General features: G+C 39.2%; 2 protein-coding genes across 2 annotated transcripts in view; both read left to right on the forward strand.

Annotated features, from left to right (window-relative positions):
• The first annotated feature begins 573 nt into the window (after positions 1-573).
• Positions 574-14,277, forward strand: atp6ap1lb (ATPase H+ transporting accessory protein 1 like b). Its single transcript, XM_055049825.1, has 7 exons — positions 574-849; positions 8,671-8,708; positions 9,282-9,364; positions 11,035-11,273; positions 11,440-11,490; positions 11,604-11,847; positions 12,182-14,277. Exons 1-7 carry the CDS (start codon positions 716-718, stop codon positions 12,416-12,418), a joined length of 1,026 nt encoding a protein of 341 aa, XP_054905800.1. The 5' UTR covers positions 574-715; the 3' UTR covers positions 12,419-14,277.
• A 9,522-nt stretch (positions 14,278-23,799) lies between these two features.
• Positions 23,800-24,568, forward strand: part of LOC129372564 (voltage-dependent calcium channel subunit alpha-2/delta-3-like) — a gene marked incomplete at its 3' end in the record, with an annotated part of 45,483 nt that continues 44,714 nt past the window's right edge. Inside the window, exon 1 of the mRNA XM_055049975.1 lies at positions 23,800-24,388. Within this exon, the coding sequence (XP_054905950.1) occupies positions 24,264-24,388 (125 nt within the window). The remainder of the gene's footprint in view (positions 24,389-24,568) is intronic.

A 24,568-nucleotide genomic window follows, 5' to 3' on the forward strand; every position in this document is an offset into this window, starting at 1 on the left:
TGTCCTATGGCTGCTCAGCTGCTTCAGTCATCCATATTTGCCTCAGTGGACAATTTCCTCAGCCGCAGGCCCGTTCAGTGCTCTCAACAACACATCAAGTGAATTATTTTGCCACAGTGGCAGCGCACGGGAGATCTAGGTCATGCAGTCATTGCTCTGGGTTTCTTTCTTTCTTTTTTCTCCTGCGGCCACCTAAAGACATGTCAACATCCACTCATCTCATCCGGCTCCCACTAAACCTGACCTTGACATTGCCAGGTGATTTTCCAGTGAGCATTTGCACGATCCTGTTCGAATGTTTGTGTTTTGGAGGTGCATGCCTGTAAGCCTTCCAAGCAGGGCTTTTGTTTGTTGGAAACTCAGGTATGACGAGGGTTTTAATGAAAACAAACGATTCGCTGTCCACACTTGGGGCTCGCCTGCAGCTATGTGTGTATGAAAGAGGAGGGCAGAGCAGCACTGGAAAAGGATGTGGGAGGTTGAGCAGACTGAGAGGATAACACAGGAGGGAGCAGGGTGAGAAAGGGAGAAGAAGCGGAGGGGCGGAGGAGGGATGGATGCAGTGAGGGGCGCTGTGACGCACGCTTGTCGGCTTGTGCTGGGCCACTGATTGGCTGCAGCGGCTGCTTGTCTGTGGATCTGGGATTCAGGCGCTGCTAGGAGAGCAGATTATGAAGCGGTGCTCGTCCAGCAGCAGTCTCCTCTCATTGTCTCGATGGCTGCACACGCACTCCTCATCTGCTCCCTCGCCTTGCTGTCTGCCCTCAGCCGGCCTGGGCTGACCTTCACTGAAGAAGAATTCCAGCCGGGACTCCTCTATGACGAAGTGCCTCTGATCCTGGATAGAAGGTGAGTCCATCCTCGCTCTCTATGGCTGTGAAGCAGCGGAGGGGTGCAGGGGGGGATTGTTAGGGGGGAGGGGTACTGGAGATGCACGCAGGGATGCTGGGATGCTGATGTGTGCGTCTTCTCTAAGAGGGCTTTGTGCCACCCTCGCCTTCCTTAGTTACAGCTCACCTTGGACGCATCTCAGATTGTGAATTCAATCATTCAAGCTGTGTTGGTATGTGTTGGAGAACGCTAGGCTTCAAGGCTTTGTTTGTTTCAGTGTATGGGACCGCATCAGATGGTGCTCATCAATCTCAGATGGGGCTGTTGTCTCTGTACAGTAATGCTGGTCTGGCAAGAAGGCTTGGGTAGCGGGTCTTAAAATCTAGAGAAGCGGAGAAAGAGGCTGATGGAGGATAACGGAGACGATGCATCTTTTGGGGGTGTGCTTAACGATGCAGACATTGGGAAGGAATTCTAGTTCTTTAATTTACATGTCGCCTTGGAGGTCTGATCTAGATCGAAGATGCAGGACTCACAGGACTGTCACAAGACATTCAGGGCCTTTACCACTGCTCTCCTGTTTGCTTATATGGACAACACAGCAAAGAGCCATCAAACTGTGCCAAAGCCATGAAAGGCTCTTGAAATCATGCCATGCATGACAGCTCTCACAGTCCTCTGATTCTAACCCACAACAAGCTGCCTCCCCTGCTCTCATTTATTACACAATTAAATCTTCAACAACTTTTTTGCAATTCCAGGTCACCAGAAATGAGAATCAGTTTCCTTGCTGTCATGGATATAGTTTTATTCCATGTTAATTAAAGCTTTTATTAAATCCAGATTGACCGCTTTTACAACTTTTTACCACAGTTTATCAGAAAGAGAGAGAGAGAGAAAAGATTATTTCTCCTGGGACTTGGAGCCCATTGTACGTAACTCCTTAACATAACAGCTAACGGTCACAGGTCAAAACTCCAATATCAGCTCTGACTCACTCAAAGACGGTGTTATATAATAGCAATATTTTATTCCTTAAATATAAAATGCCTTGGAGGGAGCTGAATATGTGTTAGAAAAATATGAGTTAGAGGCTTACTGATGAACGGCTTAGAGGACAACAGGGAATGCAGCTGAAAGAAACAGCCAAATTCCCTACAGTGGTTTTTCTTGTGGTACTACAATTTGATCATAGACAATGTTTTAGCTTCCTAAAACTTTCAAAACAAAACAAAATGTTATTCATCAACCTTTATTAACTGATTTATAAATGTCCCTTGCCGTGATGTTAACAATGTAAATGAACAGCATTGTTGACATGTTTTCACGATGATGACGTAGTGCTCAGTCTTGTCTAAACCTGAGAGATAAAAGCAATATTTTACATTAGAAAGTTTGAAAAAATAAGGAAAAACAACATAAAACATGTCATTCACAATGGTTATGAAACAACTTTATCTGTTTTGAAAGAAGATGGACAAGGTCAAAATGTGGCTACAGATTAAAGGACAACCCACTAAGCTGTAATATTGTAAGAGACTTTTTCACACATGTAGGCAGCGACCATGCACAGTCTCAACAACTTAGGAGAGCAATAAAAAAAAATCCCCCAAAACAAAAACACAGTAAGCCAACACCATCCATTAATGTTGCTAAGTTGTAACAAAGTTTATTTAATATGTCCTATTACACTTCAAAAACCATTCATGTCACTTAAGTGTGACCTAGTTATTGGGATTGCTGCAACGCTCTGAGTTGGCTATGCCAGCCACAGTTGAAGAACGTCTTTTTGCAAGTTAATGGAAACTCAAATGAGAACAGGTTCACTCGCGCAATAGTTCCAATATATAGTCCTGGTTTTAATCCAAACTTGCTGAAAGTACAATTACTCCTCAAATCATAACTATCCAAGGACATTTTTTTTTGCCTATTTAGAGCTCGTCTGTCCTGTTATTCATGGACTGAATAAAAGTGTTAGAAGTTAGCCCATTTGAAAACTATCCACCGACCGTAAACCAGCATAAGACATCAGTAGACGTCAGTCAAAGAGACATCTATTTAATTTTCACTTTTAAATGTTTTTAAATGGAAGGCCTTTTTGGTGTCACTTCATCAAAATTGTACCCAGGAGGCCACCTTACTGCCACGTCTGCTCTGCCTCAGCTCTTTTTGATAATCCGCATGTGTGTAAAAGTATATCTGGCAACTGTTTTGACCAACACATTACATAGTGAACAAGTGCTTAAATGCATCTTAAAACTGTTAAGTCCTTTCAAACATAGACACAGATTAAAGGGCAACTTATAGAGTTCAAGGTGACAGATTGTTCATTGACCTCTATTTTAAGATAGATTAAAGGGTTAAACAACCAGAGGTTAATTTTAACTTTGATTGTCCAGTCAACTGATAAATATGACTAAATACACTTGGGAAGTGCTATGATTAAATGCAGATGTGGTCACAAGTCTGATCTCTGACAAATTGGCCTCTATATAGGTATGGAAGAAAGGTCATTGTTTTGTTGAGATGATTGATTGGCGATCGTTAATCTGAAAAGGATTTAAAGTTTAAAAGACAACAAACATTTTATAGTCATATTTAATCACATTCTAACTCAAGCATGCGTATCTCACACTGATAGGTTTGTAAATCTTATTGATCAAAAAAAAATTCTACTTATTAACATATATGCATACATGTGACTGTAGTAAAAATTTAAAGTCACAAGCTCAGGTCCTCTAACTTTATCTGCTTTACATTCAAGGTGTAGAAAGATTTACCAGTCGAGTGCTTAACCTAAGGTCTTATTTGAAGCTGCAATCAAAGCTATCCTGAAACTGGCAGCAAAGATCTGACTGGCATCTTCGCTAACACCTAAATCTTAATCTCCGCTAACAAGTCTATTTATAAAACAGCACCTGCAGAGTGGGGGATTAAGAGGAGTTTTCATAAGTCATTTTCTGGTCCAACTACATTTTTTCTGATTTATAATTTACACATTATTACTCACAACTGATGCTAAATATGAGATTCCTGCTCTTCAACAGCATGAAAAATGAAATATTTAAGATGGGTTTTGAATTTCATGAAGGGACACTAAAAGGAAATTTGAGAACAACAGTACAACTACCAATAAAACAATATTAAAAACCTCAAATCAAGTTAATTTTATTCAGTAGACATTACAGTGGCATTATTAGAGCTAAAGAAAAGGTAAATGCAAAAACCAGGCTATATCTAGTAATAAAATAAATAAAAAAGTAACACCACCCTTTACTCAAGTTCTGAATCAAATACTGTGTATCCTCAGCAACCACTGGTTCCCTTCTGCCACACACCTGAGATGAATAAGTGGCTGATTAACAGGTTTCTTCAGCATTTGATGGCTGCAGAGGAGGTCATGCAATTATTTGAAATCAGGTGTTGTGGTACGAAGGCAAATCAAAAATATGCAGGGCTTTTGCTCCCTCAGGTCCAGAACTGAGAAACACTAGTTTAATACAAAAGCATGCTTAGAGTGCAACTGACAGATTTTAAGAGAAGTTATATTTTCAGACTAACCTCTGGGATGCGCCGCCCAGGGAAAATAGCCTTATTACCCATATCAAAACCCACAAGTGTGCTCAGCAATATTTTCTAGTCGTAAGATGCAGGACAGGGGACGAGTTCAATGGCAAAGCATTGTTACGGATGTGGATAGCATTTGCTTATAAGTTTTAAGAGCAGCCCTCAAACCTTTTTTTCTGCTCAGCGGTGCACAACAAGCAAGAACAAGAGATCAGCTATCCGCCTGCTTGAAGAAGGACATTCAGTGAAAATGTATTGATTGAGAAGCCAAAAGAAGCTCTGTCATTAATATTTAAAACCTAGCACTTTTCTAAAATTTTGTGATAATACAAATTAAAAGTCATTCTGCTGCTAGTATTCTGGATATTTGCTCAGTTGTGTGCACACATACTTATGGATGTGTGTGGCAGCAGGGAGATGAGCCAAGGAGTGGCTCTGGCTTGGCTTTGATTATGTAAAAGGCCTGCTCAGCACCCAGCCACTGTGTGACAAACTGAACCAATGATGGGGGGCCCACAACAGCCCATGATTGCTGACCCTGCAAAAACTGGCACAAGAGCAAAACGCCTGGGCTTCGCATAGCTCTTGCATTCTCACAGTCCTGAGGCTCCTGCCAGCCAGCTGAGATCACATAGGTGCACAGGAGTGATTAATTTAGCTAAGCTGTTCAACAATCACATTAAATCTAGCAGTCATGTCAGCGGTGTGGATGGTGGGTGGATGTGGTGGTGGGGGGAGGTCAAACCTCTCTGCAGCCCTGAGATCATTGATGTCTCAAATATCAATGCAGGCAATAAGTGCGCAGCATCCAAGTTAGCCGCTATGCTGCTGAGGTTTCAGACACAAGCGCCTGCTGCCAAAGGTTTCCTGGATTTGGCAGCTCATTTAAAGACCTATGCTTACCCAGCATTCACCAGTGGAAAATATAAATATTTGCATTTATTACATAAATAAACTGTTATATTGTTACTCTGAGAACGGCACCGGCAGACATTCCTTCGCGAGGTATCAACATGCATGAGGGATCGCATGTACCCCCAAACCTGCACACAGGCAGACACACACACGCATGCACCCCCACCTACACACACACACACACACACACACACACACACACACACACACACCCACACACACACACACACACACACACACACACACACACACACACACACACACACACACACACACACACACACACACACACACATCCCACAGGATTTAGCCTATCATGATGCTGATGCTGGAGTTGGCAGATACACACCGGAATGTAGGCTGAAGAGCTTATTTGTGGCTACTGATAACACGGCGTTTTCCACTTGGTCACGGACTGGTTTTCATTCTTCAGACGTCACCGTGCGACTAACATTACCTGTTCCAATGGGCTTAGGCTTCATTCCAATCGCTTTGATTTCCTCCACAGAGAAACTTGATTGTTCCACAGCTTTGTGACATGCAATAGTGATGCTGATGGGAGTGATGTCTGGTGACTCTGATTTTGCACTACTTTGCAGAAGTATTCAAACCAATTGAACTTGTTCACATCCTGTCATTCCACATTGCAAACATAAACTTCAATATATTTTATTAGCATTTTATATGATAGAGCAATACAGTAAAGTTCAGAAAGCTCAGGGAGAAGATGAGGAAATGCTTCAATCAAGCTCAGCCTTTAAAGCAACATCATGAGTGTTGAACATCTCACATTATAATGTCCAGCTCATCATTTCAAATTAAGATCAGAATGGCACAACTGGGCTATTCAGAAAAGCAGCCAGGAAGGACATCACAGCTCTGGGGCAACTATTAGTTATGCACTTGATACATATAACATGTACAAAAAAAAGAACAAAGAATGACGCCAATGTTTACATGAAGTCGTAATAAGTTTAATTTAAGTTTCAAGCCATGTGAGACAACAAACATCTTCTCAGATGTATCAGAATAAAACTTCTGGCACACATGCAAAATAGTTACTATATTGGAAAACTAACAGCGGACTTTATTGTGAACACACCATCCCCTCGCTGGAAGATGGTGGTGGGAGCAACATGCAGTAGAAATTCTGTTGTTCACCAGGAACAAGAAACAAGTTTATGAGAAGCTAGATACGGAGTGAACCTGGAATAATATCAGTATGAGGCTGCCAGACCTGAGCCTGAGGCAGAGATGTTCATTTTCTAGCAGGGCATTGACACTAAACACATACAGAGCTGCATGTCTCACACAACATATTCAGGTGTTGTGTCAGACCTGAAAATTGATGTCCAGAGTTTATTGGGCTTAGGCAATTTTGCAAATAATAAGTCAACAATCTAGATGTGCATAGATTGTAAAAACATGGTGCAAAAGACTTGTAGTCTTCATTGCGTTGGAAGGTAGTCCTACAAACTATTGACTCCAAAAGTTAATATTTCTTTTTTATATGTATATTTTTAAAGTGCTGTATGTGACGCATTCCATCAGTTTTTTTACTTCTTGAATTTTATCCTTTTGGTTTTACACAAAATACTATAAAGACGCTAAATGATCTAAATTTTCTGAATGGATAAAATTGTAATATATAAATACATTTAATGTTGCATTTCTGTCAAATAACATTAAACTGAACCCAGACAAGTTCGACATTTCCTGAGCCTTCCTACAATCATTAGTACTTGCAGAGGTCAGGAGACATGCACTTGAACTATCCAGACTGCTGTAGCTTCTGACATCATGATTTAATCCCTTCACCTTGGTCAGGGCCAATGTCTCTCCACTTTTGGGATCCACTGGACGAGGCGTGTCCTCACGACTAATCCTAATCCACCTGGCACCGAACTGCACATTATTGCCCAGGTAGATATTGCACCATATGGGAGGATATCTGACATCCCTGGCAGCTCACTGTAAAGCTGTGACTTTCAGGTACATCTACAAAAAAAATAGCTAATTTTAATAAATAAATCAAAACCTTAGTACATGAGTGAGAGAATGATGTGAACAGCTTTTAGTGACAGCATAAGCAGCTCTTGACTGTTTGGTGTAGTCTTACAAACAAAATTTACTTGAAGGCAGGAGATGCAAGATGTTTAAATTCATTTCTTTTTTGCTGCAGTTTCACTTACAATTTTGGTTGAAACCAACAGAAACAGATGGGAGTGATGTGACTCAAAGTAATGGTTATTCCCAGTCCCACAGGTATTAAGGTTTACCTCCTACAAGCTCATTATTACTGGCTGTTGTACGACGATTAGAGAACAAGCCCAGATGATCACAAAGGCCAGGTCGGGATAGACCACCCTGTCAGATCTTCAGAGTGGCCATCACCACAAGCACAACTGGCCATGTGGAAGCTGCCCAGTAAGCCCATTGGCACAATATGTTTGTGATTAGACATTTAAAAAAGGATTAGGATTAGCCTCAAGAGGTCCGTGCTTTGTGGGGTTTAGTCTCAGACAGAGAGTTGGACAGCTGGGGCAAACATGTGAAGAACAAGGAAATGGCTGGTCCTCTGTCACATGTGCAAGATGTAGGTCAGTACTGTGACATCTAATGTCCACAGTCACAACAGTTCAGAAGTCATACTCTAAAACGTTTGTAAATTCATTCCTTCTCTACAAGTGCAAATCCCCTCACATTTTAAATGTATCATTCTTCACTCCAGTAGCTGAACAAAATTAAATTGTTTTAATTTAGTGTAATAGGCTGATCTTAAAAGATTTTCTTTCGATGAACAAGTAATCACGTAGTTTTTTTATATGAGTCATGGCATCAGTGTCGAACAGATTTTGCTTTTAAGATTATAGAATTATCTTGATTTAACATTAATATAGCATGTAGCTCAAATATTTTTAAATGACTTAGGTGGCATTTTAAGCATAAATTACTGCAATTAATGCCAGTGCATCAATATGTAAAGCCATGTGTAATCAGTTTTTAATTAATGTCAAAATGATAAATGGACAATTATTTGTTAATAAAACGTAATTATTTAGGTTTCATTATAGGATTTCCATTACTGTACCTTTGTCCTGCTGAGTTACCAAGCCAGCAAAGTTGCACTGATCACCTACTGGTGGATCATGTTTGTCATATTCTTTGCAGCTGATAAAATCATTGCAAAGGCCTCCAATGGCCACCAGGGCACACTTTGGAAACCCTACTGTGGGGAAGAATTCTGCACTGACAATGTTTTTACCAAAAAAGAGCAAAAATAATAATGAAATAAAAACATTTTTCATGTTATCTTCAGAAGGCTTCATTGTATCTTCTGTATCTTCTTTTCCACAGCAAAGAGAACCCCCATCAAGCAACAAGAGTCACATCACGTAAGTAACTAATCCATTCTGACACAAGACCTGATTCAGTCTAACCTGCTGTGGTTCTTTTGGCACTGACTTGCACAGATCTGATGAAAGCATTTGCTTTTTAAACCCCGAGACATCTCTGCTACTTTGTAATTTGATCAGGTTTTCAAGTGGGGGCCTCTGTGCAACTCGAACACCTCAGTAGGGTGCTGGCTTGTGTGTAGCTATATTTACGCATTGTGATACAAAGGCACGGAGAATAATTTTTTTACACTTTTTGAAAGGCATGATCGATAAAGATGTATCTGGAACAAAATGAACAGTGTTTGTAAACACTGAGTTATGTTGAAGTGAACCGGTGATGAGTCAGAGGGATGACGCAAACTACTAGAAATAGATACGAACCAGCGTAGTGAGGTGCACGCAGATCTCTTTGTTCTTTGTTTGCTTGCATGTGCTTAAGTGTGCACTGCCTATATGAAGTCATCAGTACTTTTATGAGTGTACAGCTTTCTCCGATAAAGCACTTCAAATCAGCTTAACCTGCCCAGCGATCTGAACTCTAGTCATGCATTTGTTTGATTTCACTTTCAGGTACAGATGGAGAGTATGGCCTGGAGAGTGAAGAGGTGTTTTTGACACCTGAAGATGAAAACCCACTCAGGAGAATACTGCAGGTACAGTGTTCAGCGTTCTCTCCCTGTCTGCTGTTCATACAAATGCACACGCACTGAGCATGCTCACTCAGCCACACTGAATGACCTTGGATGAAGGAATAATGTTTGTCTCATATTCACCAGAGGTAAAACATCTTTGCCACCCACACACAGGACTCCTGTGACAGAAAATTCAGTAATATTCCACAGAATGCCTCATCAGCTTGTGCACACAGGCAAATATGTCTGTTTACATAGATTGGTGAATCCTGCTCAAAGCACCAATGTTTCTTTTCTAAACTCGTTTTGGGTGCTTGTAATTCCAGCCATACGAATCCAGTTTTATCCCAACACAAACATTTTGACTTCACCTTACATTTTCTGTATCACTACTACCTTTCAGTGTGATGCACTCTTTTTGCGAACAGATTAAAAAATCTACAGGGGGCAGTTTGTCTCTGCCAACTAATATCAGCGCTTTCTCTGCCACTGGACACCATTATATGCGAATTTAGAGAACTCCTGCTTTCCACATGCTGCTCTTTGTCCATTTAAGATTCAGGTGGTGGGGTGAATACTGAACTTTACACATGGCTCACATTTTATGATCAGACAAGCTGGCAAGCCTTGAAAATGGCCTTTCAAATTAAATATCACAGCATGAATAAAAACTAAGGCATTGCAGGTCGGGAGTTGTAGGTTTTTAGGATGTGTGACATAGAATGCCCTGATTTAAACAGTTCAAGACATCTCATGCTTATCTAGATTGGGTGGAGAACCTGTGAACAGTCCTGCTACAGAATTGTGTTAAGTTCTGGATTTTAACTGGATCGGTTAAAAAAGGATTCGGTTGCACCTTTCAAGCTGGTTCACACTATGTGTGATTAAAACTATTCATTAATAGTTCTAGATAATGCTGTAATGTCTCTGCCCTGCTGGAAGGTGGACTTATTCCTCTGTTGTTGGTTGTTTGCAGGTTCTTCAGGTTTTCAACTGAGATTGCCCTGTATTTAGCTAGATCTAGTATTTTCCTATCAACTCCCATCATCATTCCTGCCTCTATTGAAGAAAAGTGACTCCACAGCATAATACATAATACATTATGCTTCTTTACCTTGGGTATGGTGTATTCAAAGTGATGGGCAGTGTTAGTTTCGCCTGCTTGACATTTTGGTCTCAACCAACAAATGTTTCCTGTGCTTTCTGTTTTAGTGGATTGCTGTTACCGTAAGCTTTTTGTCTGGATCTCACATTAAAGCCCTCCATGTTTGGCCATTGGCCTGTCATCTCAGGAAACACTGTCCGACTTCAAAATGTTGTTTGCTGGTGAACAATATTCTGTAAAAATCCTCTGAGACATTCACAGAACAACAGTATTTACACTAATTGCACAGAGAATTCTAACGAGGCACATCTGAATCAAGTTTGTTGTACTTGAGATTGTTTAGAGTTATCAGAATAAATGAGGTTGAATATAAACATGTAATACTTTTATCATTTGTTCCAATTGATCATTCCAAAAACCAAATATTCTTTGCCTTTCACTTCAAAAATATGTGCTACCTCCTGTTGAGCTGTCGCCTAAAATATTACCTTACCACTTGTCTGTGGTAAGGTAATGACAAACAGTTGTTACGCTGAATGCAGGTTTTATTGTCATTGATTAATGCCATTTGTTTGTGTCTCTGCAGCCTTTTAAATGGCATCAGTCTGGGATGTCTCTCAGTAAAAGGAAGCTGCTGCAATCTCTGATGGGGCCTTATGGTCCGCTCAGTGTGTCTTACAATGGGAAGCCTTGCATTCTGTTTAAGGCAAAACGGTTGGCAATCCGCTACAGGAACCACACGTTCATTGATCTGACTGAGAGGGTCTTCAACCCCAGCTTACCTGTGGACACTAAGGGCTCAATCTGTACCAAGGACAAAGCAACGTAAGTCTCATCCCAAAGCAACAACCGAGAGAATTTCTTTTTACACTTGCATCACAAGATCAATATTTGTGGTATTCAAATATCTACAGTGCAGACATGTCCTTAAATGTATCATGCTTTGTGTCATTTGAGTTAAATATTCTGCTATTGGTTTTATCTCCCATAGACTTTCTTTAAGATTTGGTGATGTTGAGGACTTACGAGGTCTAGTTATCAGGTAAAATGGCAACGCTTAATTCAGACACATTTTATTTGTATGAATCTCTAGAAACCACATTAGAATGCTTGCAAGTGCATAATTATAAATAACTACACTTTCTCCTTCAAAAGGCTTCAGATGTCCAACACTTTTTATGAAGCAGCTGGTCAAAACTGGTTCACTCTTGACAGCGTTCACATCCAGTACAACTGGACCCAGGAGGCTACATTCAACGCCAGTGAGGTCTACGCTCCTGCCACTTCATCCTACCATTGCCAGCACGTCAGCAGCCTGCACAAATATGACACCCTGCTAGTGCCCAGCTCCCACACTGACACATCTGCTAACTGGCACATAACGTTCACTGATTTCCAGGTACACAGTTGCACAACTGGCACAACCTTTGTCGTCTCAAGGCGTTTAATAGTGTTTGCATGGTCCGTTTTGGTTTCATTATTTTTTCATTTAGCTACATAGGTGCATGTGTCTGTATGTTTGTGAGCTGGTATCCGTTTAATGTTTAGTGTGTTGGCTGTCAGTCTGTTAGTTGGCCTTTTGTCTGTCTGTTTTATTTATTCAGCCATCTGCTCAATTGTCTCAACCTGTCCGTCTGTATAGTGTGTCTGTGCTTGGTAAGCCCAATAAGAGCCAGTTGTCCTATTTGCTTCAGCCTAATCTTATCTATCCGCCTTACTCTTTGTTCTTCCAGATTCAGGCCTTCAACGTACAGTCAGAGAAGTTTGCATCTGCCAGTGACTGTGCTACTTTCTTAACACCAGCTATTCTGATGGGTCTGGTGACGTCGTTAATCCTGCTCCTAGTCTTAGCCTATGCCCTGCATATGGTGGTACATCTCAAGCACATTGACCGCTATGAGGAGCACAAAGCCACTGTCTACTTCCCCCGCAGTCCTGAGGCAGAGTTACCAGACAAAAACAGCCTGTGAAGGAGGACAATGAGACTGAGGATGATTGTGGGGAGAGACTGGGGAGGAGGAAGTTAAGAATCAAGGCTGCAAGTGACTACAAGAGTGAAAAAGTATCTTCAACTGAAATTTCATCAACTTAAAGACAACTTTGCCTGTTCTTGTCAAAAGCTAAGTCTTAACTCTATTAGGTAAATGCAAAGTGTGGCCGGATACTTTCCCTTCTCTCCTCACTGACTTGCATCTCCTGGGAAAGTCCAGGCCTCTCCTAGAAATGGCTTGTTGGTTTAATATCCAAGGTTCGGTGTCTGTCCCAGGATGCTGAAGGACAACGACTTGCACAGGTCTTTGTCCCAGCCGGCCCATAAAACAAAAGGCTCACAGTTGCAGCCAATACAGCTAACTCAAATGCTCCAGCTTAAGTGTATGTATTACATGGCTCCAAAGTGTCATATTGCAAGCAACCATCACCAACATTGTCCTTCCAGATTTCATTGCTGTAAAGATAGTCTAACACCGCTGCAAAAATGGTAAACTTAGAACAGCCACTTTTCTAGCTGAGATAGCCTTATTAGCTGCATGTTCTAATAGGCTGGTGTTCTTGGGCTAGCACAGTGTTTCCTAATAAGACGGACCCAGATGGTCTCCTGCTTGAGATTTATTATACAATGAGAAATGGCACAATGATATTGGGAAGTCTTTTGGTGGAAACACAACAAAATTATTAGGAACCACTGGTCTAACATCCGGCTGGAATGGATGAACTAACTTTACTGGCCCGTCGGAGCCGCTGGCCTCTCTCAACCCACCCCTGAACGAGACTGCTGCTTGGGACTTAACTGTGAAATGGCCTTCTACAGACCAGATAAGAGAAAGGGGATTCAACAAACTAGCACAACATTTGTTAGTTGCAGAAGCACTAACAACAGACTTTTAAAAGACTACACAAAGAACTATGCTGCAAAAAAATGGCCCTTCCATGGGCATAGCAGAGATGCAAGTTCTTGGGCTGCAACGGCTCATCCGAGTCACTTATTTGAATAAAGGAGGCTGTGGGTCCTCAACTGAGACTGCTCAAACTGACTGCCAAAGTGAAGCCACAAATGTGTTGCCATAACATATGGTCTGAAACAGAGTGAGACAATGTGAAAATGAAAGTGAACCATTACATCTATGTAAAAAAAAAAAAAAAAAAAAAAAAAAAGGAAGAAAATGCATTCATGTACAGAAATGTCACTCTGCGGAGGTCTTTTTTTGATATTCTGTGTAATCATAAAAGCTATTAGGTACAGGTTGACTATGCTAAAATTCATAACCAAAAGGATATCCAGAGCTGTAAATATAAGATCTCTCTAGGATCATAGCTGTTTACTATCTTCAAATACTGCACAATAATAGACAATACAATTGTGAAATTGTTCTACTGAGAATGGTAAACATATCAATGCATATGATTTTTTTTTTCTACGAGAGTGAACATGTCACATTTCCCGTGTGTTTGTTTTAAGCTGGGCCAAAATAAGGCCCAGTTCAGTTTTACCTATCTGTAAATTATAAAGCAAGATTCCTATCATAGACGGATGTCACTACTGAATGCCGTTTAGTCACTGGGACCTATAGATGCCATTATTACGCCAGAAGCCTCATTAGCAACAGTTACAGAATCAGTGAGTCATTATTACTGACAAAAAAAAAAACACTCAGCATGACAGTAAATAGATATCTTAACATTCGATATGGCAGTTCTGTTGGTTTGTAGCAGTGTGAAATGTGTTCTTTGGTCCTAAATGTATCCTACAATCGATTGACTGATAGGAGGCAGTTTGTCCAAGGACTAACTGGTGTAAAATGAAAAATAAAATGATATTCTGAGGGACATATCTGCTGTGCTTCTCTGGGACATGTTTATTAATTTTTATTTTTTTTGTTCTCAATGGTTTACATGCAAATATAATTTTATTAGAGCTTTCAGAAAACTATATGAAGGGGATTTATCTTCAATGAATGCCACAAACGTGATGAAAGTAATACTATGTGTGCATGGGAAGAGTAGAAAAATCATATTCTAGAAAAAAAAGTGTATGTATATATATATATATATATATTATATATATATATATATATATATATATATATATATATATATATATATATATAATATATATATATATATATATATATATATTATTATATATATAGTGATAATACTTCAAAAATATTTCAAATAGTTTCTGCATATACCCTATAAAACCAAACTCATTCTTCTTGTTGAAAAATAGTGACATCTAATGGGGTGAAGTAGTACTGGATTTGACAGCCTGCACTTACCAATGATTAAACCAGAGGTATTTTCTGCTCTATCTGAAAGCTAAATAAGATTAAGAGTTGAATTTAAATTAAAATGCTAATTAAAAAAAAAAAAAAACTTCCACTGGTTATTATCTTTTCTTTCATCAATATTTAGTTACTATAAATATAAAAATATTAAACTGTATTGTGACTGATTATTTGTGAGCCATTTAGTTGATTTTCTTTTTATTAACCTATTTCATACCAATTTTTAATTGAGGACAAGTTTTATATGCGCTTCATATTTGTGCCTATTAAGACCTTTCCAATTCATGGCTCGCAGGAGAAGCTCCATCTGTTTTCTGGATCACATGCCATCTAAACTTGTAAATGACTGTCTATCTCCCAGCTATGTTCACTCACTGAACATCATCAACTCCTCCTTCAGATCTGGTTCAGACTCCCCGACTTTCAAAGCTGGCTGATCCCACTTCACTTCCAATGATTTGCATGAATCACTTCTACTCAACTCAGAAACAGCCCTCCTCAAAGTGACCAATGATCATGCTTAACCATGTCAATACCGTAACCTATTATTAGGAGCGGGTCAAGCAACACAAAAACTGCAAAAAACTGACTCACTAGTGACATCCAAGGAATGAACTACAAACATATCACAGACAGACAGGAAAATAATGCACTTTAAGAGCTATGTTATTATTATGATTGGTCAAGGCAGTGTGAGAAGCAACTGAAATGTTAGGCTGGTGGTTAAATAATTTGCAGCAGAACACAGAAAAGAAAAGACTTTGTTGGTCAAACTTGGATCAGCAATGGAACTGTTTAGTCCTTTGGTGTAAACTAAGTGTATGTATGGATGCTGAGAAAGAACTTCAAACAAGCAGATTAAAGCAGATTAATTAATAAAATCAAGAAGGATTAATTATGTTTTTCTAATTTTACTAGATAGGAATCATAAAATAAGAATATTTAAATCTTAAGTTAGTATGCTTAGAGAATCATTACTTAGAGTAATAATTTTTTTCAACAAAACACCATCTTTATTTGCTTTATTACAGTTGCTCGAACTTAAGTGAAAAGTAAATAAATAGCAGAAAATGTCATAGGCTGAATTAGTTGTACATCTCATTGAATTGGAATGACAATGAGTTTCATACATCAGTTTAAAACTATTCTGTGAAAACAACTACCTATTAGCAGGTAGTAAACATATTTATCACTAATCCCATATGTCTGTATTAAATCTATTGTTTTTATTGTTTTGGTTTAATTGTCTAATATTTGAAGCAATTATATGTAGTGTTTTCATTAGCTTTTAAGAAAAATTGAAAATTCAGTTGATTAAATAAATATATTTTCATTAATATTCAAATGCATTGAAATGCACCGATTGAATCATTTTACATCTTTGGGAAATGTAATGTTATAGTCTATCCTCTAGGTGTCAGAATACACTTGTGTCAAAACTTACAGCTTTCTACATGATGTAACCTATTTACTAATTCTACATTAGTTGTGGGAAAGCTAGTGGATTTAATTACTTTTATTTGCTGTTGAGATGGTTTGTACTATAACTTCAAAGTTCAGTAAAAGTTTTAAGGATTTCAATTATCTGTGCATTACACTGTGACAGTGCATAAACATCCCAATAAGAGCAAGCAATGTACAAATTACTGTACACAGACAAAGCAATGTTCATATAGCCTTCATAGATAACCCAATTTTAAGTTGCATTTTCAGTTAGCTGGAACCATCACTGGATCAAACATTTCAGTGACTCATACGTCTTCTTTTCTGTCACATTTCAGGCAGAACAGAAGGGGTGGTGTTTTGTGTTTGTTGTTAATCTCTTTCCTGTGCTGAACTCCACAGCTCAGATCCTCAGAGTCCTCAAAGCTGGGAATTCAGACTTTGTGGATGCAGCCTGTGCAGAGACAGATAGGCCCGCCTGTTTTATATGTAAAGCTTCCAGTTAGAAAGCACAGCCCATAGGGTCCTCACATCACTCCTTTGTTGGAGAAAAAACTTTTGCAGCTTGGCCCACTCGTCTAGGCGGCTTTTGATAGAGGCTGCACAAGGCAGTGCACCGGCACTAGGTGGGTTGGGTTTGACCTTTTTTCTGAATCACTAAATACATGTTTATTACAGAGCTGCCATGTGGAGGCATCAGGCACAACTACTTGACGGTCCTCTTTTTCTTTTGCTCTTAAACACCTACATTTTTTCTGCCTTTTTCAGTACTATTATCAGAGCAAATATAATCAGATGTTTGAGCCAAAAAGACATATTTCAAAGGCTAATAAGCAATTTTAAAAGTTTAGAAAAAATATTTTGCTTCAATATCAATAGCATTGAGTTAAAAGTCAATCTATCGAGATTGTCGCAGCTATTGTTTGTGAGCATAAAGTTTATGTTACAATGAAACATAAACTCCTCTTTCTACAATAGTTTGTAGTTCATGTAGATGATGTTTGCAGATTATGTTACTTGATCATGTGAAAGGATTCTTCTGAATGTGTAGCCACAATAATTAGTTTGAGCTAGTAATTAGTTTTAGTGGCACGGTTTGATGTGTTTTCATAAATACATTGCCATTTAGTCAAAAACATCAATGACCAATATGAACCAACTGTGTCAGAAGACGCAAGACCTATATAACCGTGGCCTGACTTTACTGGGGACTCAGTTGTTGGGAGGAATATGCTGACAGATATGTGGATGTTAGTTTAAAAATACTCCAGGAAACTGAAGCAGAGTCATTTCTATCCAGTGTCTACCAAAACTTGAGCATCTCAAATTGCAGTTTTTTAGACAATGTGGTGTATTGGAGGCAGACTGGGCTCACCACAATGGGCTGTCCTCCGAGTTTCAAGTTTGTGAGGTTTCCAAGCTTCTGCTCTCAGAAAACATTTTTCTTGACTTCCTCCATCTCACCATCTAAATCTTAACTTTATGATCTTGGTTTCAAGCTGGAGACTTTGATATGGATGCTTTTGAACTGTGTGCTATGCACTGCTCAGTACTCCAAACATAACATATGAAGAGTTTAGTCATTTTCTGCTGTATTGTCAGGTGCTTTTTGCCTTTATAAATATTTTTGATGTTAGACATAAACATAACTATCATTAGGTTGAACCTGATTAAAAAAGAATAGAATTGAAAAAAAATGTCTCCCTCTCTCTCATTCTAAGGTGCCATACTTGTAGTTATGCTGCTTAAGCCAAGCAATGTTGGACAAAATTACTACCTTTTCCTCACTTTTGTCTTGTACTACTTTTAACTTGCATTATTCCCTGCTATTTCTGCAATTGAAGGCGCAGTGTTATGTATTTTCCAGTCTTTAAGTGGCATTTTATAGCCCAGTGAAGTAACTATGTTACCTTCAGTTGTGATAAAATGTTGCATATATCAAACATAACTCAAGAAATTTGACTTTGCAATTTGATGCTTTGAAATTGGTTTCTATGTTTTTAAGAAGCTCCTGCTCTTTCCAACAGTCCTCCTTCAGCATGTCATCAGAACAGTGCTCCTCCATGAAACCGTTTACAACTGTTGTTAGGAGTATTGCACTGAGAATTAGTCTGTATGAAGAGCTCAGGAGATGATTAATTTCACCTGGTGTTTGCTAATTGCTGCTGCTGCTGCTAGTCTGAAGGAACTGGGTGGTCAGAGTAAGGAATTAAGCACCCTTCCCTGACAGGAAGGGTGCTCTGTGAGGCAGAAGATCAGCTTGGTAACAGCAGCTACGAGGTGGTGCTGTGTGGAAAAGGTGAGAGCAAGTATTTTAAGCTGTCACAAGAGATTTAAGGACTCTTCACGCATATATAGACTCCAGGTATATTTAGAAGAGGCAATAACATTATAACATGACATAAAGCTAAAAAAAAAATGACATAAAAGTTCACAGTTACATAATGCCCTCAATGTCCCCTTTGAAATATAGATAATGAATATAGATTATGTGCTCTGACTCAGCACTTCGAAATTGGGATTATCCCGGTGTGTCAATCACTGACTCGTCCCAACAGGAGTACTTTGATGTACATAAGAGCTTAGTGAGTTGACTATTAATTGAACATAACATTAGATCCAATCATAGCCTCCAAGCTCCTCATCCCATATCTACACAGCTGCAGTGAATGGCCTCATTTTAGTCTCTTGGGCATGTTATCATAGCAAATGAGTTGGTTACCAACAAAACAGCGTAGTCTATAGAGCTCTGACTAATAAACAGTCCTAGACTTGAATGCAAACACTTTAAGTTGCTTTACAGGGAGTTATTTTGCTTAGATGTAGCATTTTTAAGACATTTGCTTGAAGATTATGGAGTCTTATTTTCACAATATAGAAACATTTATAAAAAGGTGTCTTTAGCAGTGCTTGGTCAGTTTATTTTTCAGGTGATTCAGTGTAACATATCCAATTAGTATCAAAGAAAGCTGACAGGAAGACTTTATCTAGTTATGCCCCCTTGTGCTCTAATTTCCGGTTACATGGGGCATTGCCTTGGTTCTTTAGAAAAACATCTTGTTTTTGAAGAATAAATTAGAAATATTCATTTTAATAAGTTGCGCTTAGAATAGGCCAGTGAGACCTAGAAAAAAAGATAAAAAGGAGATTGTATATCTGAAAATGATGACAGGAGGAGGGGGAATAATAAAGAGAAGACGAAGAATAATTCAAGGAAGAAAGGACTTGTAACAGCAAGTTACAATTTATTTATTCATTTTTAATTGAAGTCACCAGAAAATGTAAAATGAAATTGGATGCTCTGGGCAAATCGGTTGGTACTATGCTCTGAATGCAATGCAACACACAGGTATGATTTTTAGTGTGCTGTGCAAAACAATGCAAGTATTACGTCTCGTCTCGACTGGCTGCCTGTTATTCCACATAATGAAACTACCTATCCAATCAAGCATTTTTCTATGCAATCAGGTAGCTGCTTGAGGCATTTCAGAGTTTCTTTGAAGATTGAAAACAAAATTGACTCAATAATAAAAAGTCACACCATCCACACACTTTTATATAGTGTTGTGTTTTTCTTCTTACTAGTCAGAAATTCACAACACTTCCAACGACTTCAGACCTATCCTCATTTCTTGACGGCAGGCTGACTCTGTCATTCATTTAGACAAAATGTCTATGATCAAGACATTTGGCAAATATTTTTTTTAAATTTTCAGTTAACTGGTAGAAATGAAATCTGATTCTTTTTTACGTGTGTATATCTGAATTTGTTATTTATATAAACACTGGATTTAAAACAAATGTGGAGTTCAGTCACAGATAAGTAGCTTGATAATTTTTATGTAGCTTCACTTGCTTACAACCAGATGCTGAGAGACAATTTGAAAAAACGTACTAAAGTTCGATATGTCGTGTTTTCTTATCCAGAGAACTCAAAAAACTCGAGAATATGCTATACCAGACAAAGGATGTTCCTGATGAATTTTACCCAAACTAATGCAACTATCTATGTACATGGATAAACTGCATAGTAAATTTACCTGATGACTATGTACATAGTTTTTCTGTCTGCTCCAGGTCTGCTTGGACCAATCTGTAGCATGGGCCTCTTTTATTGCCACCCCACACTGGCTCAGCAGAGAAAGAGCAAATATGTATTTTTAATTCCTTCCTCTGTACTCTGATCATCCATATCTGTGCCTGAACTGGCAAAATTTCAAAATCGACTGAATATAATTTATGTTCTTTCACATCATTTGTGAAGAGTTTCTGGTGCATTTTGTTTCTCTTGCAGCTTCTTGTGGCATATACTGTGTCCATCAGCAGCTTCAGTGATTTATATAAAGATATATATACCACTTAACAAAGCAGTAAAGCCAACACGTCTTTATTGCATGGTTCTTCCATGATATGGGTCAGCATCATTGTGAGTCCTTCTCTTGTATCTGCTCATTTCCATTTCATAAATGGGCCAGTCTTCTGATTCTTATCTGTTAAAAATGTAAATAACTGGTTCATAATTGGTCTTAAACACAATTCATTTTACTAATGTTCTTCCGATTCTGGAGATTCTATTCGAGGCAAATTCATTTATCTTCAGTGTCTTTTAAAAAAGCCTGAAGGAAAACATTGATGTCGAATGAATTCCTCTTCTATTTTAAAATAGTTATTTTTCCCCTTTTTCTCCTTGTTTGGATATTTGTTTTCACTAAACAAGCTGTTTTGCTATTTTTCTCAATACTCACATTTAGTTTTAAAGGGATCTTCCTGTCACAAGTTGATATAGCTCCAGGCACTTAGAGTCTTTCCAACTCTTTTTGGTAAATAAATGGGAATATGATTGGGTGAAAGTATCTCTGATGTAAAGTGCATTGAATGATCAGCATGACTGGGAAGATGATACATAAATGACTATTGCAGTGTTGAATTTATTTTTATTTCCTACTCCAGCAACTCTGGCTCTGTTGGTGGAAATTAAAAGAACACTCTTTGGGTAAAAGTAAAATAGGATTTTTGAGGGACTGTAGAAAGAGAAGTGAATATGTCTGTGCTATGGGTGAAATTCTGTAACATATTGACAAAACCTAGACAAGTTAATACTTTAAGCTTCAGTTAATATTCTTAAGTATTTAAACTAATCTGTATTGATAATTTTTATGTAGCTTTAAGTGCAATGTAGTAAACTTTATTAATGTGGCTACAAAACCTTGAGGCAGACAAACAACCTGACCTTGGTGTACTCACCCTGCAGCGGCTGGAGATATTGGTTGGCAAAAAAACCTGCTGTTGTGCATTGACTTTTTTTATTATTATTTTCCAATAAAATATAATGACATCTTCCTGTTGCATTACCATGCCTTCCACACAGCAAGGATAAAATCAATAAAACCTAGTTGATAAAAGAATGGCACCACTGCAAAGACAAGATTGATTATTATTATTATTTTTTTTTTTCTTTTGTTATGATATTAGGAACACAATAGGAAACAACGTTTTTGGTACAGCCTGCGCGCCAAAAATTGTCTGTGATTACGGCTTTTAGAAAACGAGGAACAGAAAAATAAGAGCTACGTCGGACAAAATGAAATGATGTGAGACTGGACTCCTTCCTGTCGACTAATGTCTGTTTAAAATGGCTCACAACTCACTGTTCTTATTCTTACCCAAAGTTTTTGTGCAGGGCCTCGCTGCATGCACGCTCAGTATGACAGATTGCTGCTTGTTATCAACTCATTGCAATCAGTTGTCCACTGTTGCTACATGCTGGTTCAGGAGGAGAGACTGCTGCAAAGTCAGTAACTTGATGTAATCCAATGGGTTTCCTAAGATATAATACTTTTTTCTTTTTTTATCAGTTTGAATAAAAGACTTTATTTAACTGTTGCAATCTGTGAAATCAAGTTAGAATGACTGATATTCAATTCAAATCTGAATGAAAATCTGACTGACAAAACATTTTTCTATATAAATTTCATGTTTCACTTTTGCTGTGAAATGGTGCTGCACAAGTAAATAGAACTAAGTTGAATAAATTGAGATGTATTTTCTGAACAGAATTGTTACAGATACACAGATCACGAAAAAACATTGCAGCTATGTCTTAATAGCAGTTAAAGTTGATTATAGTTAGTTAATCAACATTAAATATGGCAAAGTTAGTGTAACAGTAAATGGGACTAAATAGTAAAACCCTGTCTTAATAAAATATCTGAAAGCCTCTGAGGTTTGGAGAGAATTAAACACTTCTTGAAGATCGTGTTTGGTGCAAGGTGGCAAACTAAATGCAGACACCCAGATGAGAGTCGATGGTAGTAAGTTTAATGAGGCAAGAGCACAAGTTAAAAAGTACAGACCACAGTGGGCCAGAAGGTGTGCAATCCAGACTGACTGACAGCCAATGAGGAGCTCACTCACTCAAATACTGGTGAGTTGATTAATGGATGGAGAACTGGTGGCTGATTAGTAACGAGCTGGAGCTGCGAGATGAGACCAAAGTGGTAGAGCGAGCGAGAGAGAGAATGGTGAAAGGGGACGAGGAAGAACAGAGGAACTAGGAAAGGAAAACTGAAACAAATAACTAACACAATAATCTAAATAGGACATCTACAATAAGACCGAACTGAGCAAGCTGAGCAAATCACAAAAAGGAGTAAATCAGATCGGGACGATACTAAGTGAAAAACAAATCCAAAACTCAAGTACTGAACATAATGAAAGAAGAAACTCGACTGGAAGGGAGCAGCAACTCAACAACGGATGGGATATGACAGGTACACACCAGAAAGACGCGCCGCACTTTTCAGATTTTTATTTGTACAATCTTCATATTTGTGCACTACTTTATGTTGGTTTACTACAAAAACAAACAAACAAACAAAAAAAAAAATCCCCAGAAATGAAGTTCTGGACTGTACTGTGACAAAATGAAAAGAAAAACTTAGCAAAGGGAAAAAATGCTTTTGTGAAGCACTGTACACCAGCTGTTCTACACAGATGTTTGAGCCACATTTGTCCATTTGGATATCCAAGCACTAGACAAAGTCACATGCTGGGCTATTGAGGCAAACTTGATCCCCTTCCAGTGCTTTGTCAGAATCCCTGCTTTTTTGTGAAATGCAATCCATCACGTTGCCTGGGGGCTCTCGCTGTCTTTCCCAACCCATATGACTACACGCACTGCCAGTGCCACATCACTACTGCAAAGTGCATTTGGCATGCTTTAATACAGCAGAACTGACTTATCATCCTGTCCTTCCCTTCTTCTTCCACCAAGAGGGTAAACACCCCCACTTTTTTTTTTTTTTTGCCTGTTACTTTTTCCTGCTTCTCTCCTCCTATTATTCCTGCACTTTAGCGGCAGTTCCTGCTTCGGTGAACTGACCATACAGTGCATGACTTGATCTGACCTGAAAGCTACAGGCTACAGCTATTATTGCAATATTAGAGACCAAGAGTGAGGAAATGGAGATAGGAGGGATGTTGGGGTGGAGGGGGGGCAGAATGAGTCAGGCAATCCCAAGTATGGCGTAATTTCAACAACAATGCCGGAGCCGTCACCAGCCCCATACCCTGAGGTTCTGAGAGGACGGAGAGAAAGTGGGGTTTTGTGAGGGTGGGAGAAAGTGAGGGAGAGGAGGTTAGCCCCATCAGTCAAGAGGAGAAGGCGTGCATTTGTGCGCTGCATCGTTTGATGTTCTCCCTGGTTTCTCCCCCCCGAATCTCCTGAGTAGCTTTTCCAGAAGCCGGGGTGGGCAAATCAAAGCGACTAAGAGGACTCTCGTTTTGCGGGAGGAGTCGAGGTCGACTTAGTGTCTGGAATCCTGATAGTGTGCGCCACACCGGTCAGCGGAGCCTCGCCGGTCACTTCGCTGTGGATAAGTCACTCAGCGGGAGCCCCGCCGTTCGCCAAAGACGCGTCGCTTTATCTGCGTCCCGCACCGGCTCATAAAGCTGCCCCACTGTCATGAATTATTCAGTAAGTCAGTACAGGTGACTACAGTGTTCCTCGTTGCTGGAGTGTTTGAGGGTGGCAGCAAAAGACAGAAACTCGCGTTGTGCGCGCAGGAGGCGGGTATCGGTGTCAAAGATGCAGGTGGGTCGGTGCTGCGTGGCTCCCAGCGTTTGGTTTATGTGGCTGCTCTTACTTTTCTCAACTCAAAACATCGGGGCAACTGGAGTTGGAGGCACCCACCAAAGCATCCCCCCGTCCGTGTAAGTAGACCAATGTACTTTTAAAAGCATTACAAAAATATAGGCTACTTAATTCCAGGTTGTTGTTTTTTTTTTTTTTTTTTTTTTTTGCTTTGGATTACAGTTCTGCTGTCACATTTGGATAATTTGCTACATGGATTTGAACTATAATCAATTAAAAAAAAGACATTGTTGTAAGAA

The sequence above is a fragment of the Poeciliopsis prolifica genome, unplaced genomic scaffold (assembly GCF_027474105.1).
Source record: "Poeciliopsis prolifica strain line A6 unplaced genomic scaffold, Auburn_PproV2 SCAFFOLD029, whole genome shotgun sequence".
NCBI classification, from domain to species: Eukaryota; Metazoa; Chordata; class Actinopteri; order Cyprinodontiformes; family Poeciliidae; genus Poeciliopsis; species Poeciliopsis prolifica.